The sequence below is a fragment of the Chiloscyllium plagiosum genome, unplaced genomic scaffold (assembly GCF_037043375.1).
Source record: "Chiloscyllium plagiosum isolate Xiang-an unplaced genomic scaffold, Cpla_swu_hap1 HiC_scaffold_14, whole genome shotgun sequence".
NCBI classification, from domain to species: domain Eukaryota; kingdom Metazoa; phylum Chordata; class Chondrichthyes; order Orectolobiformes; family Hemiscylliidae; genus Chiloscyllium; species Chiloscyllium plagiosum.
The window spans coordinates 69,584,728-69,597,497 of record NW_028270152.1 but is presented as its reverse complement, the minus strand read 5'-3'; the positions used below and the strand labels follow the sequence as shown (position 1 = coordinate 69,597,497).

Here is a 12,770-nt window from a genome sequence, read left to right as displayed (position 1 = left end):
CTGATTAGGGATAGTCAACATGACTTTGAATGTGGGAAATCATGTCTCACAAACTTGATTGAGCTTTTTGAGAGTAACAAAGAGGATTCATGAGGGCAGACCGGTGGATGTGATCTATATGGACTTCAGTTAGGCATTGACAAGGTTCCTCATGGTAGAGTGGTTAACAAAGTTAGATGACATGGAATACAGAGAGAACTAGCCATGTGGATACAGAACTGGCTCAAAGGTAGAAGACAGAGGGTGGTGGTGGAGGGTTGCTTTTCAAACTGGAGGCCTGTGACCAGTGGAGTGCCACAAGGATCAGTGCTGGGTCCTCCACTTTTTTTCATTTATATAAATGATTTGGATGTGAATATAGGAAGTAGAGTTAGGAAGTTTGCAGATGACGCCAAAATCGGAGGTGTAGTAGACAGAGAAGAAGGTTACCTCAGATTACAATGGGATCTTGATCAGATGGGCCAAGGGGCTGAGGAGTGGCAGATGGAGTTTAATTCAGATAAATGAGAGGTGCTGCATTTTGGGAAAGCAAATCTTAGCAGGACTTATACACTTAATGGTAAGGTCCTGGGGAGTGTTGCTGAAGAAAAAGACCTTGAAGTTCAGGTTCATAATTCCTTGAAAGTGGAGTCGCAGGTAAGATAGTGAAGGAGGCGTTTGGTATGCTTTCTTTATTGGTCAGAGTATTGAGTACAGGAGTTGGGAGGTCATGTTGTGGCTGTGCAGGACATTAGTTAGGCCACTTTTGGTATATTGCATGCAATTCCGGTCTCATTTCTATCAGAAGGATGTCGTGAAACTTGAAAGGCTTCAGAAAAAGAATTTACAAGCATGTTGCCAGGGTTGGAGGATTTAAGCTACAGGGAAAAATGTCCATATTACAGAGGAGGAAGTGCTGGATGTCTTGAAATGCAGAAAAGTGGATAAATCCCCAGGATCTGATCAGGTGTACCCTAGAACTCTGTGGGAAGCTAGGGAAGTGATTGCTGGGCCACTTGCTGAGATATTTGTATCATTGATAGTCACAGGTGAGGTGCTGGAAGACTGGAGGTTGGCTAATGTGGTGCCACTATTTAAGAAAGGTGGGAAGGACAAGCCAGGGAACTATAGACCAGTGAGCCTGATGTAGGTGGTGGGCAAGTTGCTAGAGGAATCCTGAGGGACAGAATTTACATGTATTTGGAAAGGCAGGGACTGTTTAGGAATAGTCAGTATGGCTTTGTTCGTGGGAAGTCATGTCTCACGAGCTGGATTGAGTTTTTGAAAAAATAAACAAGAGGATTGATGAGGGCAGAATGGTAGATGTGATCTATATGGACCTCAGTAAGGCATTCAACAAGGTTTCCATGGGAGACTGGTTAGCATGGTTAGATCTCATGGAATACAGGGGGATCTAGCCATTTGGATACAGAACTGGCTCAAAGGTAGAAGACAGAGGGTAGTGGTGGAGGGTTGCTTTTTCAGTCTGGAGGCCTGTGACCAGTGGAGTGCCACAAGGATCGGTGATGGGTCCACTGTTTTTTGTCATTTATATAAGCCATTTGGATGTGAACACACGTTAGTAAGTTTGCAGATGACACGCAAATTGGAGGTGTAGTGGACAGTGAAGAAGGTTACCTCAGATTACAACAGGATCTTGATCAGATGGGCCAATGGGCCGAGGAGTGACCGATAGAGTTTAATTTAGATAAAAATGATGTGCTGCATTTTGGAAAGACGTAGGAGTGCAGGTTCATAGTCCCATGAAAGTGGAGTTGCAGATAAATAGAATAGTGAGAAGGTGTTTGGTATGCTTGCCTTTATTGGTCAGTGCATTGAGTATAAGATTTGGGAGGTCATGTTGCAGCTGTACATGACATTGGTTAGGCCACTTTTGGAATATTGCTTGTAATTCTGGTCTACTTCCTATCGGAAAGATGTTGTGAAACTTGAAAGGATTCAGAAAAGATTTACAAGGATGTTGCCAGGGTTGGAGGGTTTGAGCTGTGGGGAGACGCTGAATAGGCTGGGGCTGTTTTCCCTGGAGGCTGAGAGGTGACCTTATACAGGTTTATAAAATCATGAAGGGCATGGGTAGGGTAAATAGGAAAGATCTCCTCCCCAGAATTGGAGAGTCCAAAACTCGAGGACATAAGTTTAAGGTGAGAGGGGAAGATATAAAAGAGACCTAATGGACATCCTTTCCATGTGGAGGGTTGTGAGTGTATGGAATAAGCTGTCAGAGAAAGTGGTGGAGGCTGGTATGATTACAACATCAAAAAGGCATCTGATGGGGGCATGAATAGGAAAGGTTTAGAGGAATATGGACCAAGTGCTAGCAAATGGGGCTAGATTAGGTAGGGATATCTGGTTGGCATGGACGAGTTGGACACAAGGATCTGTTTCTGTGCTATATAGCTCTATGACTCTATGATTCTATGAGTCTGCACTGATGAAAAACAAGCCCTAAATATCCTAATTCCATTTTCCAACTTTCCCTTAGACCATAGCTTTGTTGCATTCGCATTGTAAGTGCTTATCTAAGTATTTCTTAAAAGTTATGAGGACTTTGCCACTTACAGGCAGTGAATTTCAATTCCTATCATCATCTGGGTGAGAAAGCTTTTCCTCACAATCTCTCTGAACCTCCTGCCTCTTCCCTTCAATCTATTCCCCCGGTCATTGATCCCTCCATAAGGGGAAAGGTTCCTTCCTGTCTGTGCCCCTCACAATTTTATCCATTCCAGTCATGTCACCCCTCAGCCTCCTCTGCTCTAAAACAACCCAGTCTGTCCAATCTCTCTTTGTAATTAAAATTGTTCAGTCCAGGCAACATCCTGATAAATCTACTCTACGCTCTCTCCAGTGCAATCACATCCCTTCTAGCATAACCTCCCTGTTCTTAATCTCTATGCCTCAAGTATTAAAGACAAGTATGCCATATGCTAGCTTAACCACTTTATCTCCCTGTCCCGCCTCCTTAAGCGGACATGCACACCAAGGTCTCTCTGATCTATGGTGCTCTCATGGGCATCATGTATTCCCTTGCTTTGTTTATCCTGTCCAAGTGCATCACCTCACATTTATCTGGATTGAATCCCATTTGCCACTGATCAGCTCATCTGACCAACCTATCGATATCCTCCTGTAATCTCATTATTTACCACACAATAAACCTAAAATAGACCTGAGCTGTGCAATAGTCATTTTGATAAAATGATAGCAAGCTCCTGATAGAATGTTTCAGAAGAGCAATCAAGAGGAGTTTGTCACACCTCCATTCTCACTGTTCCTATTTATTCATGTTAATATATGCAAATGAAAAGTATTGCTTTTCATTAGCAGTTCTAGGATTAAGGGAGAGTGGGAAAGAAGGAGACTGACCAAAAAAATCAGGACCCATAATTAGAAAGTAGGCAACTCTCTGAGCTTCAGGGTCCTCAGCTGAAGTATCCCCTTTAGATTTGAAACCATGATTAACTTGCCTAGAGATTAACAAGAAATGTTACATAGACAGTGGGCCAGTGTTGACTCACTAACTTCCCACCTGGAATCGATCCTGCTCTTGTGTTATTTCTTTTTCTACATCCTCCTTCTTGGCTTCTTACTTTGATTAGTTTTGCATTTATATCTCCTTTCACACATCATGCATTAAATAAAAATTTAGTTTCAAATTCAGAAATCGCCTGTTACTCATACATAACAAATTTGTCCAATTACCATTGTAAGCACTCTGTGCATAAGTCTCTGATAGCTGTATAATGAAATCTCGACACGACAGACGGCCTGTCACCTCCAATACAGACACCTGTCAATATTATACTAAATTAGGGATACAGACATCGATCAAAGACGCTTGTGTACCCAGATGCCATGTTTTTGAAATATGAGCCTTTCATCTGTTTGAGTAAATGTACCCCTTTGTTTTGCTCAATTCACTAAAGTAAGAACATATAGTACTAAGAAGCGAGATGAGGAATGGGATTCCAGCCAGGATGGTAGCTGCACACTGCTCCACAGCTCCCCCAGGATATAAATTTAGCACACGGAGAATAAAGAGAAGGAATAAGGTTAGCAACTGTGGATAGAGACCAGGTCTGACAGTATCAGCAAAGAGAAGAACAAAGTACAAATTAAGAGAATTGAATGAAAGACAGATATAAAATAGCAGAAGCAGAACAGGAAAAAGCAACTGACCTGAGCCCACTCATTCTCCTGTGAATCGTTCATTCTGTGAGGCTTACACTGGCCTGATGTTGCAATGGTTACATTACACCTCAGCCATCCCTGAGTGCAGTGACTGTATCTGCATAGGTCAGTAAATACGATACAACAGTACAAATTGAGTGGCATGGTATTAGAGGGAATTGATCTAAATTAGCATAACTCTGCAGCAGGAAAGACTGCAGTATTGAAAACAAAAGGACATGAGAAGGCTTGGACATATTTGCATACCTTTTCCACATCCACGTGCTCAGATGGCAGTTCATAAAAAAGGTTGTGCTGCCAGGCTGATATTAATAAGGTGGATTGAGGCCCAGGTGGAGGCATAAGCACCATCAACCAACCTGTTGACCTGAATGGGCTGTTGCAGGGTTGTAAACTTCTATACCGATTTGTGAGTGTGAATGATCCTACAATATAATTTAACCTTCTAATTATTTTTAAAGTCTTCTTACCGTCAAACTGTAGAAAAAAAGTGATGATTGCTTGTAATTAACCTATTGGAAATATATCAGCTAACAACGCTGTTAAAACAATTGCCTGAAGAATATGTTATTCAAGTGCTTTTAGTGTTTGCCCAAGTCAGATTGCTAACAATAGATGATAGCCTTATACTTTAGATTGCTTGCTGTGTGCCTTTAGATCAAACTACATTAGTCTTGATTTCCTTGCTGTGCTCAGTCAGTCACTTAAACCAAGGAGATCATTAGATTTGTGAATGGTACGTGATGCTTGAACTGAATTAGCAGTGAAGACCAACAGCTAAGCATTAGCTGTCACGGAAGTGTGGCAACATTCACAGAGCACATTCATTCAATGGAACGTTACGCAGTACTTAAACAATAAATGTTCCCTTTCATTCATAAGCCTTCAAGACATCAGCTTTGGCTTAGTGAGTAGCGCACTTACCTCTAAGGCAAATGGCTTTGGGTTCAAGATCCTTTTCAGGATTTTGAGCATATACAATAGACTGACAGTTAGATGCTGTACTATTGGAGATGCCATCTTTCAGATGAGAAATAAAACCAGGGCCTTCTTAGATGGTTATAAGATTTCATATAACTACAAGAGGTGAAGAGGAGCAACAAATGTTTCCCTCAGATAATGCTCAAAATTTATCTTTCAATCCTTATCACTTGTACAGATTATGTGGCCAGTTTTATCACTGCTAATTGTGGGACCGTACATTGTATATAATTGCCAGCTGACTATCCTACCCTAAATTTATGACTACACCACCACTACCTTGGTTGCAAAGCACTTTACCTGTCCGGAGTTATGAAAGGTATTATATGGGTCTAAGATTTCTTTCATCTTTTGAAATGTTGCAAAAGGAAAGTCTCATACCTGTGAGTCAGCAAAAGTTGAACCAAATTAATTTAGACATTGATTCAATACCCATGTATTAACTGTTTGGTCTGAGATTAATTATGCAAAAGCATTTTCAATTCATACCTTTGGGAATTTTGCACTCCACCTAACTCTTAACCAAATAATACAAACAAGAGAACTAGACTTGAGAATAGAAACCTTTGATTGTCTGTTAGTGGATGTATATGGATATCTAGGAATGTTTCTGTAAGTGTGTCTGTTAGTGTATGTGTGTGTGTTTCTATCAATGTTTCTATGAATAAATGTGTTTTCACCTGCACGTGTGTATTCATGCTTGTATCTGCATACATATGGATTTGTGCCTGCATGTATATTTTCAACTGTTTATTAAGATGTGTGCATGAATGTATTTATGTAAAGCATGTATGCGTTGCTGTATACCTGAATCCATGTCTGTGTGTACGTTAGTGATATGTCAAGGTGTGTGTACTTCTGTGACTTTGTTTACAGTTGAATGCAGATATGTCTAAGTCCATGTGCAGGCTTATATATGACATAGATGTCTCCATGTAAGCGTGTATATATATATATATATATATGTGTGTGCGTGTAGTCATGTTTTCATGTTTCTGTGTGTACGTATCTCTCTTTATGTGTGGGTCCAAATGTATCCATCCTCTCTCCCTATATATGCATGCGTGTCAGTTTCTATGTGCGGGCGTCTTATGTGCGTGTGTAAATTTGAGCTTTCAGGAGATATACGTTTAACTTACGACTTGTTAATTTGCATATTAGGGGGTGGGGGGGGAATGCTAAACGGCTATAAATGTGCAGCCTTCGATCGTCAGAGGCAAACACGTTCCTCGAACGATATTGGGAGCAGAAAAGCTCAGTCCGAGACAAGACCTTCGACAGAGGACCGAGCCTGGTACAGACAGAACGTACCTGAACTTCCGGACAGGTAACAGTACTCAGGGAGAACTTGTGCCTGTTACTGTTTTCAAGTGTGACTGTGTGTGTAAATGTTTTGTGTGTGTGTGTGGCTGTTTATGTTGGTGTGTGGTGTGCAGCTGAGTGTTGAGCGTGTGTGTGTGTGTTGGGGGCTGGGGTGAGCGGGAATCAGTTCTGGATGTTACAAGTGCCTTGTTTTCAGCACCGTGGACAGCGCACAGCGTCTCCACTGTCACATTGGAAGTGCTGTAAACTCCCAATGCTTTCTTTCTCGCACACAGGGCGGCCCAAACTTTTTATTTTCTTGTTCTCTTCCTCACCCCACCGCCCTGCTATTGCACCGAGATGAGGTCGGTATGGTTCCTGCTGCTGCTGGGTTACCTCAGCCTTCACAAGTCTGTGACCGCGAGTGAGCACACGGCGGCGGGCGAGGACAGACTGGGGGCAGAGGCAGAGCCGCTGGAGAAGATTATTCAAGGAGCGGAGACCGTCCTCATTCGCTCCATTCTGGAGGAAGGGCGGAATGGTGACGGTACACACCCAATTCTTACTGTGTCAGCTTCGGCATCCTTGCGTTAACCTGACCCTCTAAAGTTAAGCGACCGCAGCTTCTTAAATCTCACCTGCATGCTCTATGTTTTCCTTCTTCACGTTTAGTTGAGCGAGTTTGATGTTAACGGGGGCTCGCTCTAAGAGTTAGAATCACACTTTTAGATGCTTTGCAGTACCTGACATCGGGTTCTGGAGAGAAAGTCGCCAACGAAAAAGGAATCCCGTAGCCGAGTGTAGGGAGGTTAAAATTCCGGGAATAAAACCGAGGGTAAGGAAAGAGGTGCCAGAACAGGAAAAGGGATTTTTCAGATGCTGTGCCAGTGGGATTTTTTTTTAAAATTGTGGTCAGTGAAAGCCAGAGTGGACCGGAGTTTTATAAACTCAGACAGCTAGTACACTGGCCGGTAGGACGTAGGCACCGTGTAGTAACCGGGCAAACGTGTGTGTTGGATGAACAGACAAGTCCCCCACTGTCAGTGTGTAATGCCGAGCTCCCTCGCTCTGTGAGAGTGAGACCAGTCTGAAGGTCTAGCGCATAGGCTGAAAGGTCCTGAACAAGGCGCTATTCACAAGCACAAAGAAGGAAAGAACTGAACTGGGATAACCTGTTTACAGCTCTTAAGAAAACCCCACACCTCAAAAGGAGACCATTCGGCCATTCCCTCTAGCCATTGAAGCAGGTAGAGTCACAAAACAGGGGAAACGGACCCAGTCCATGCTGATCATAATCCCAACCGAAACTAGCCCCACTAGCCTGCGCTTGGGTCATATCCCTCCAAACACTTCTTAAATCATGTACTTATCTAAATGTCTTTTAAATATTGAAACTGTACTCGCATCAACCTCTTCCTCTGTCAGTTTATTCCGCTCTCTCTGTAAAAACAAAAATGCCCCTCTGACTTTTTTTTCTAAATCTTTCTCCTCTCACTAAAAATATGCTTCTTTGTCTTGAAATCCCCCACTCTAGGGAAAGGACAGTCGCCATTCACCTTATTTATAACCCTCGTGATTTTATAAACTTCTACAAAGTCATTGTCTACACTCCAGTGAATAATGTCCTAGCCTAACCAGCCTCTCCCCATAACTAAAACCCATCATTTCATCTAATTCATTACCCACACCCTCTCTTTTTCCTGTGCCCGGCACTGGGATTTCAACTCAGTCGGGAAGTATCCAACAGGTGGGGTTGGCGGAGCTTGGTCCTATTTGGACGGATGCTGGGTTTAAACAATCTATCCCTTAAGGGGCAGCCTCATCTCCCTAAATGCACAGACCAGAAGAGGCTTCCTTTATTGGGACTATGATCAGAGATATGGCTTGCTTAGGTTCTTTCCCTTTAACCTAGATCAAATACAAGAGTTAGATTAAACTCCTCACTGCTCCACCCTGTGTTTTATGTTGCTGTCATTCAGGAGACGGGCTCCACTGGTTGGGACAGAATTTATTGCCCACCCCAAACTCTCTTGTGTTTCAAAAAAAGGGAGTGTATTAATAATATTGCACTCTCGTAATCCATGGTCCCAAGCTAATGTCCTCAGGACATGAGTTCAAACCCCATTGTGGCAGATGGTGAAAGATGAATTCAACAAAACCTGGAATTTAAATAAAAAGGCAATCACTGTCAATTGTCCTTAAAAACAAACCGTCTGATTCACTTTTGTCCATTAGACAAGACAATCCACCCTTCTTACCTGGCCTACATATGACTCCCAACCCATAGCAATTACGTCATCTCTGAAATGATCTAGACAAGCAATAAATATAAGAGCAATTAGGGATGGACAACAAATATTGAATCAAAAAACAGAAATTGCTGGAGAAACCCAGTTGGTAACTCACAAGGTGAGAGAAAGCAGAAACAAGGTTTTGAGCCCAGTGACCTTCTCTCAGACATGAAATGGTTGGCCTTGCCAGTGACACCCATGTGTAAGAATAGAAACAGTCGCTGTCGTGCAAATATCTTTTCATAGAACAAAACACAGAGGAACCGAACAGGATCATGTAACTCCCACAGAGTTGAGCAGTTGAACTTTTACAAAGCAGCGACGTAACCAAATTTCACATTGTCTGCCGGTATCAGGCTGATTGTGTATTGCTTGTCACGCCTCACTGGGGTAAGCAACTCATTCATGAACCTCTGGTTTTGGCCTCACCAGCTTTAGGTGCGGACTCGCCACCTGCAGAGCGGGTCCTCAAGCGGCAGCACCCTGGGAAGCGGCTGGTAGGAGACCTGGAGAAAAGGCAGCACCCTGGCAAACGCCAACCCGGGCAGGACGAGGAGGACGGAGGCTGGGCACCAGAGAAGAGGCAGCACCCGGGGAGGAGAGAGCTGGATGGGGTGCCCCTGGAGGTGCAGGCAAGGCAGCACCCGGGGAGGAGAGAGCTGGATGGGGTGCCCCTGGAGGTGCAGGCAAGGCAACATCCAGGGAGGAGGTCAACCTATGAGCCCCTCCCGGGGGAGAGCACGGCCCGCCAGCTGGACACCTTCCTGGGAGAGCTCTCCAAGCGCCAACACCCCGGCAAGAGATCCGTGATGTATGGCCAGCGTCCTGGCCACTGGAGCTGGCAGGAGAATGGTGACGACTCTGGGGAAAGCCAGTACAACTCACCACAGTACCTGGAGGCAGCCGGCGGCAGCAGTGAGTTCCTGTCCCCCTGTGATCTCCAGGAGTCTGGGAGCTGCAGCAAAGTCAATTCTCTGTTAGCCTTGCTCAGCAATACCAACAAGGATAAGGCAGAGGTAAAGAGGCAGCACCCTGGTAGGAGGCTCGCTTCAGATGAAGAGATGCAGGGAAGAGCCTGAACTTACCGAAATGTGATTTACTCCGTTGTAAAAACAAATGTTTGCTTTCATTTACATCAGGGGGGTGCCCTCTAAGACCATGTAAAGCTCTGCTTCCTGGGCAGGAATCAGTTTTTGTTCAGTCTGGTTCACCCATCACATTCCCCAGCATGTCCCTTAATGCATGTCCCATTACCCAAGAGAATTGCAAAGAAGGGCAGAGGAAGGGAGGGAGGGAGAGGGAGAGAGAGAGAGAGAGAGAGAGCAAGAAACCAGGGGAGAGGGTAGGTGGAAAGGAAGAGGGGTGGGGGGAGTGAAGAGAGAAGCCAAAGGGGAGAAGAGGAGAGGGGAGAGAAAGGGGAGTAGGGAGAGGTGGATGGGCATAGGAAAGGGAAAGAAGTGGAAAAAGAGGGAGAACAAGCGAGGAGGAGAGATACAGAGGGATGAAGTGTGGGTGAGAACAAAGGGTAGAAAGAGAGGGGGGGAGAGGAAGAAGGGATGTGGAAAGAGCGAAAATAAGGTACAGAGAGAAAGTAGAGAAAAAGGAAGTGCAGATGGGGAGGGGGGAAGAGTGTAAGGAGGACAGAGAAAGAACGAGTGGAAAGAGGAAAGCTGAGAGAGAGGGAGAGCTGGCAAAGGAGAGAAAACAAATCGGGAACTGGAGATGGAGAGAAAAGGGAAGGAAGTGATGTTGGAAATGGAATGGAATTTTCAAGAGAAAATAAAACATTTCTAACAAGGAAACACTGAATATGTTGGGTGGGATAATAATAGAATGTAAAAAGAGTGCTGTAAGTTTAATCTCCATTGCTCTCAGTTATTATTAACTCATTGCCTGGGAATCATACATCTTCATTTATGTGGTCTCAAAGTGCAAGTTATTCACTGAACACGCATTGACAGACACTGTCAAATTTCAAACTCTGTAAGATACCAGCTTGATTCTGAGTTCTAATAAAACGCATGTCGAAATTATTTTTCTACACCAAACCTCAAGTGCCACATTGTTCAAAGAAATGAATGTTTATTGACTCTGTGCCTATTTAAACAGGGGAGATTGCCATGTGGTGTTCTACATATCCACCCCTCGAACTGGGCCCATTCCTGATTGTATACCTTTAACTTTAAAAAATAGAATGCATTCCTCACCTTTCCTTTCCATTACTGACTTAGAAACATAGTAATTGAGACATACAGCATGACAACAAACTCTTTGGTCCAACCCATCCAAGCAGAGATATTCTAAATTAATCTAGTCCTATTTGCTAGCATTTGGCCCAGATCCCCTCTAAACCCTTCCTATTTATATACTCATTCAGATGCCTTTTAAACGTTGTAATAGTTCCAACCTTCACCACTTCCTCTGGCAGGTCATTCCATACACCCTCTCAATGAAAAAGTTGCCCCTTAGGTCTCTTTTAAATCTTTCTCCTCTCACCAGTGCCTCTAGTTTTGGACTCCCCTACCCTGGGGAAAATTCCTGGACTATTCACCCTTGATTTTCCCAAAGTGTTTGTAACAATTCGTGACATTTAAAATATCACCGAAGGCACAAAAACACAAATTATAGTTGTGGTTGATGTAACTCGGACCCAGTCAACATGCCTGAATGGTTTCTGTTCCTCAGCTTCCCATCTTAAGGGGCTCAAAAGTCTACTCCTGTTCTGATGCTCTCGTTTCTTTCTGTCTAATTGCACCAAATTCTCCACCAAACCATGATCACGTTTTCGCCACAATAATTTTCGTTGGTTAAGAGTGGAATCCCAACATTGATCCCAGTGAAACTGACCAAAGCAAGACCCTCACAAGGAGGAGAAAATGATGCTGCAAAGTTAGAGTCAAGAGTGTGGTGCTGGAAAAGCACAGCAGGTCAGGCAGCATCCGAGGAGCAGGAAAGTCGACATTTCGGGCATAAGGCATTCATCAGGAATTCCTGATGAAGGCCTTACGGCTGAGACATCAACTCATTAGATATGGGGCCCAAAAAATTCACAAAGTCTGAACAGAGCCTCATACAGCCTCAGCCCTGCATCCCTGCTCCTGTATTTAGAGCCCTCTCAAAATGCATGCTAACATTACATTTGCTTTCCTAACTAATGGAACCCATCTGCTAACCTTGAGAGAATCCTGAACAAGGCCTCCTGAGTCCCCTTGTACTCCAGATTTTTGAAGCCTTTCCCATTTAGGAAATGGTCTGCACTTCTCTTCCTGCCAAAGTGCATAGCCTCACACTTTCCCGTGTTGTATTCCATCTGTCACTTCTTTGTCCACTCTTGAGTCATAGAGTCATGCAGCACAGAAACAGACCCTTTGGTCCAACAGTCCATGCTGAACATAATCCCAGGCTAAACTAGTCCAACTTGCCTGCTCCAGGCCTATATGCCATCAAACCTTTCCTATTCATGTACTTATCCAAATGTCTTTTCAACGTTGTAATTGTAATTGCACCCGCATCCACCACTTCCTCAAAAAGTTCATTCCACGGGTAAATCACCTTCTGTGTAAAACAATTGCCACTCATGTCCTTTTTAAATCTCTTCTCTCACCTAAAAGATGTTCCCCCTTGTCTTGAAATTCCCCCATCCTAGGGAAAAGACAACTACTATTAGCTCTATCTATACCCCTCATTATTTTATAAATCTCTATGAGGTTGCCTCTCAACCCGCTATGGTCCAGCTAAACAAGTCCCAGCCTATCCAGCCTTTCTTTAAAATATAAACCTTCAATGGCCAGCAACATCCTCATAAATCTTTTCTGAACCCTCTCCAGCTTAATAATATCCTTCCTATAACTGGGCAACCAGAACTGGACAAGTATTCCAGAAGAGACCTCATCAATATCCTATACAACCTCAACATGATGTCCCAATTCCTATACTCAAAGGACTGAGCAATGAAAGCAAGCATACCAAACACCTTTTTAACCACCCTATGTGTGACTACCTGCACTC

General features: G+C 43.7%; 1 protein-coding gene across 1 annotated transcript; it reads left to right on the top strand.

Moving 5' to 3' along the window:
• Window positions 1-6,341: 6,341 nt before the first annotated feature.
• trh (thyrotropin-releasing hormone) lies at window positions 6,342-10,795 on the top strand. Its single transcript, XM_043708604.2, has 3 exons — window positions 6,342-6,496; window positions 6,768-7,018; window positions 9,195-10,795. The coding sequence occupies exons 1-3, from the start codon at window positions 6,345-6,347 to the stop codon at window positions 9,839-9,841; spliced, it is 1,050 nt and encodes a 349-aa protein (XP_043564539.2). The 5' UTR covers window positions 6,342-6,344; the 3' UTR covers window positions 9,842-10,795.
• The last annotated feature ends 1,975 nt before the right edge of the window (window positions 10,796-12,770 follow it).

What these genes read in the sequence shown, in the direction of transcription:
- trh (XM_043708604.2), top strand. Translation starts at nt 6,345, where the DNA reads ATGCTAAACGGCTATAAATGTGCAGCCTTCGATCGTCAGAGGCAAACA. An exon ending in GTACCTGAACTTCCGGACAG is followed by an intron (nt 6,497 to 6,767) that starts GTAACAGTACTC and finishes TCTCGCACACAG; the next exon opens with GGCGGCCCAAACTTTTTATT. An exon ending in GGAAGGGCGGAATGGTGACG is followed by an intron (nt 7,019 to 9,194) that starts GTACACACCCAA and finishes TGGCCTCACCAG; the next exon opens with CTTTAGGTGCGGACTCGCCA.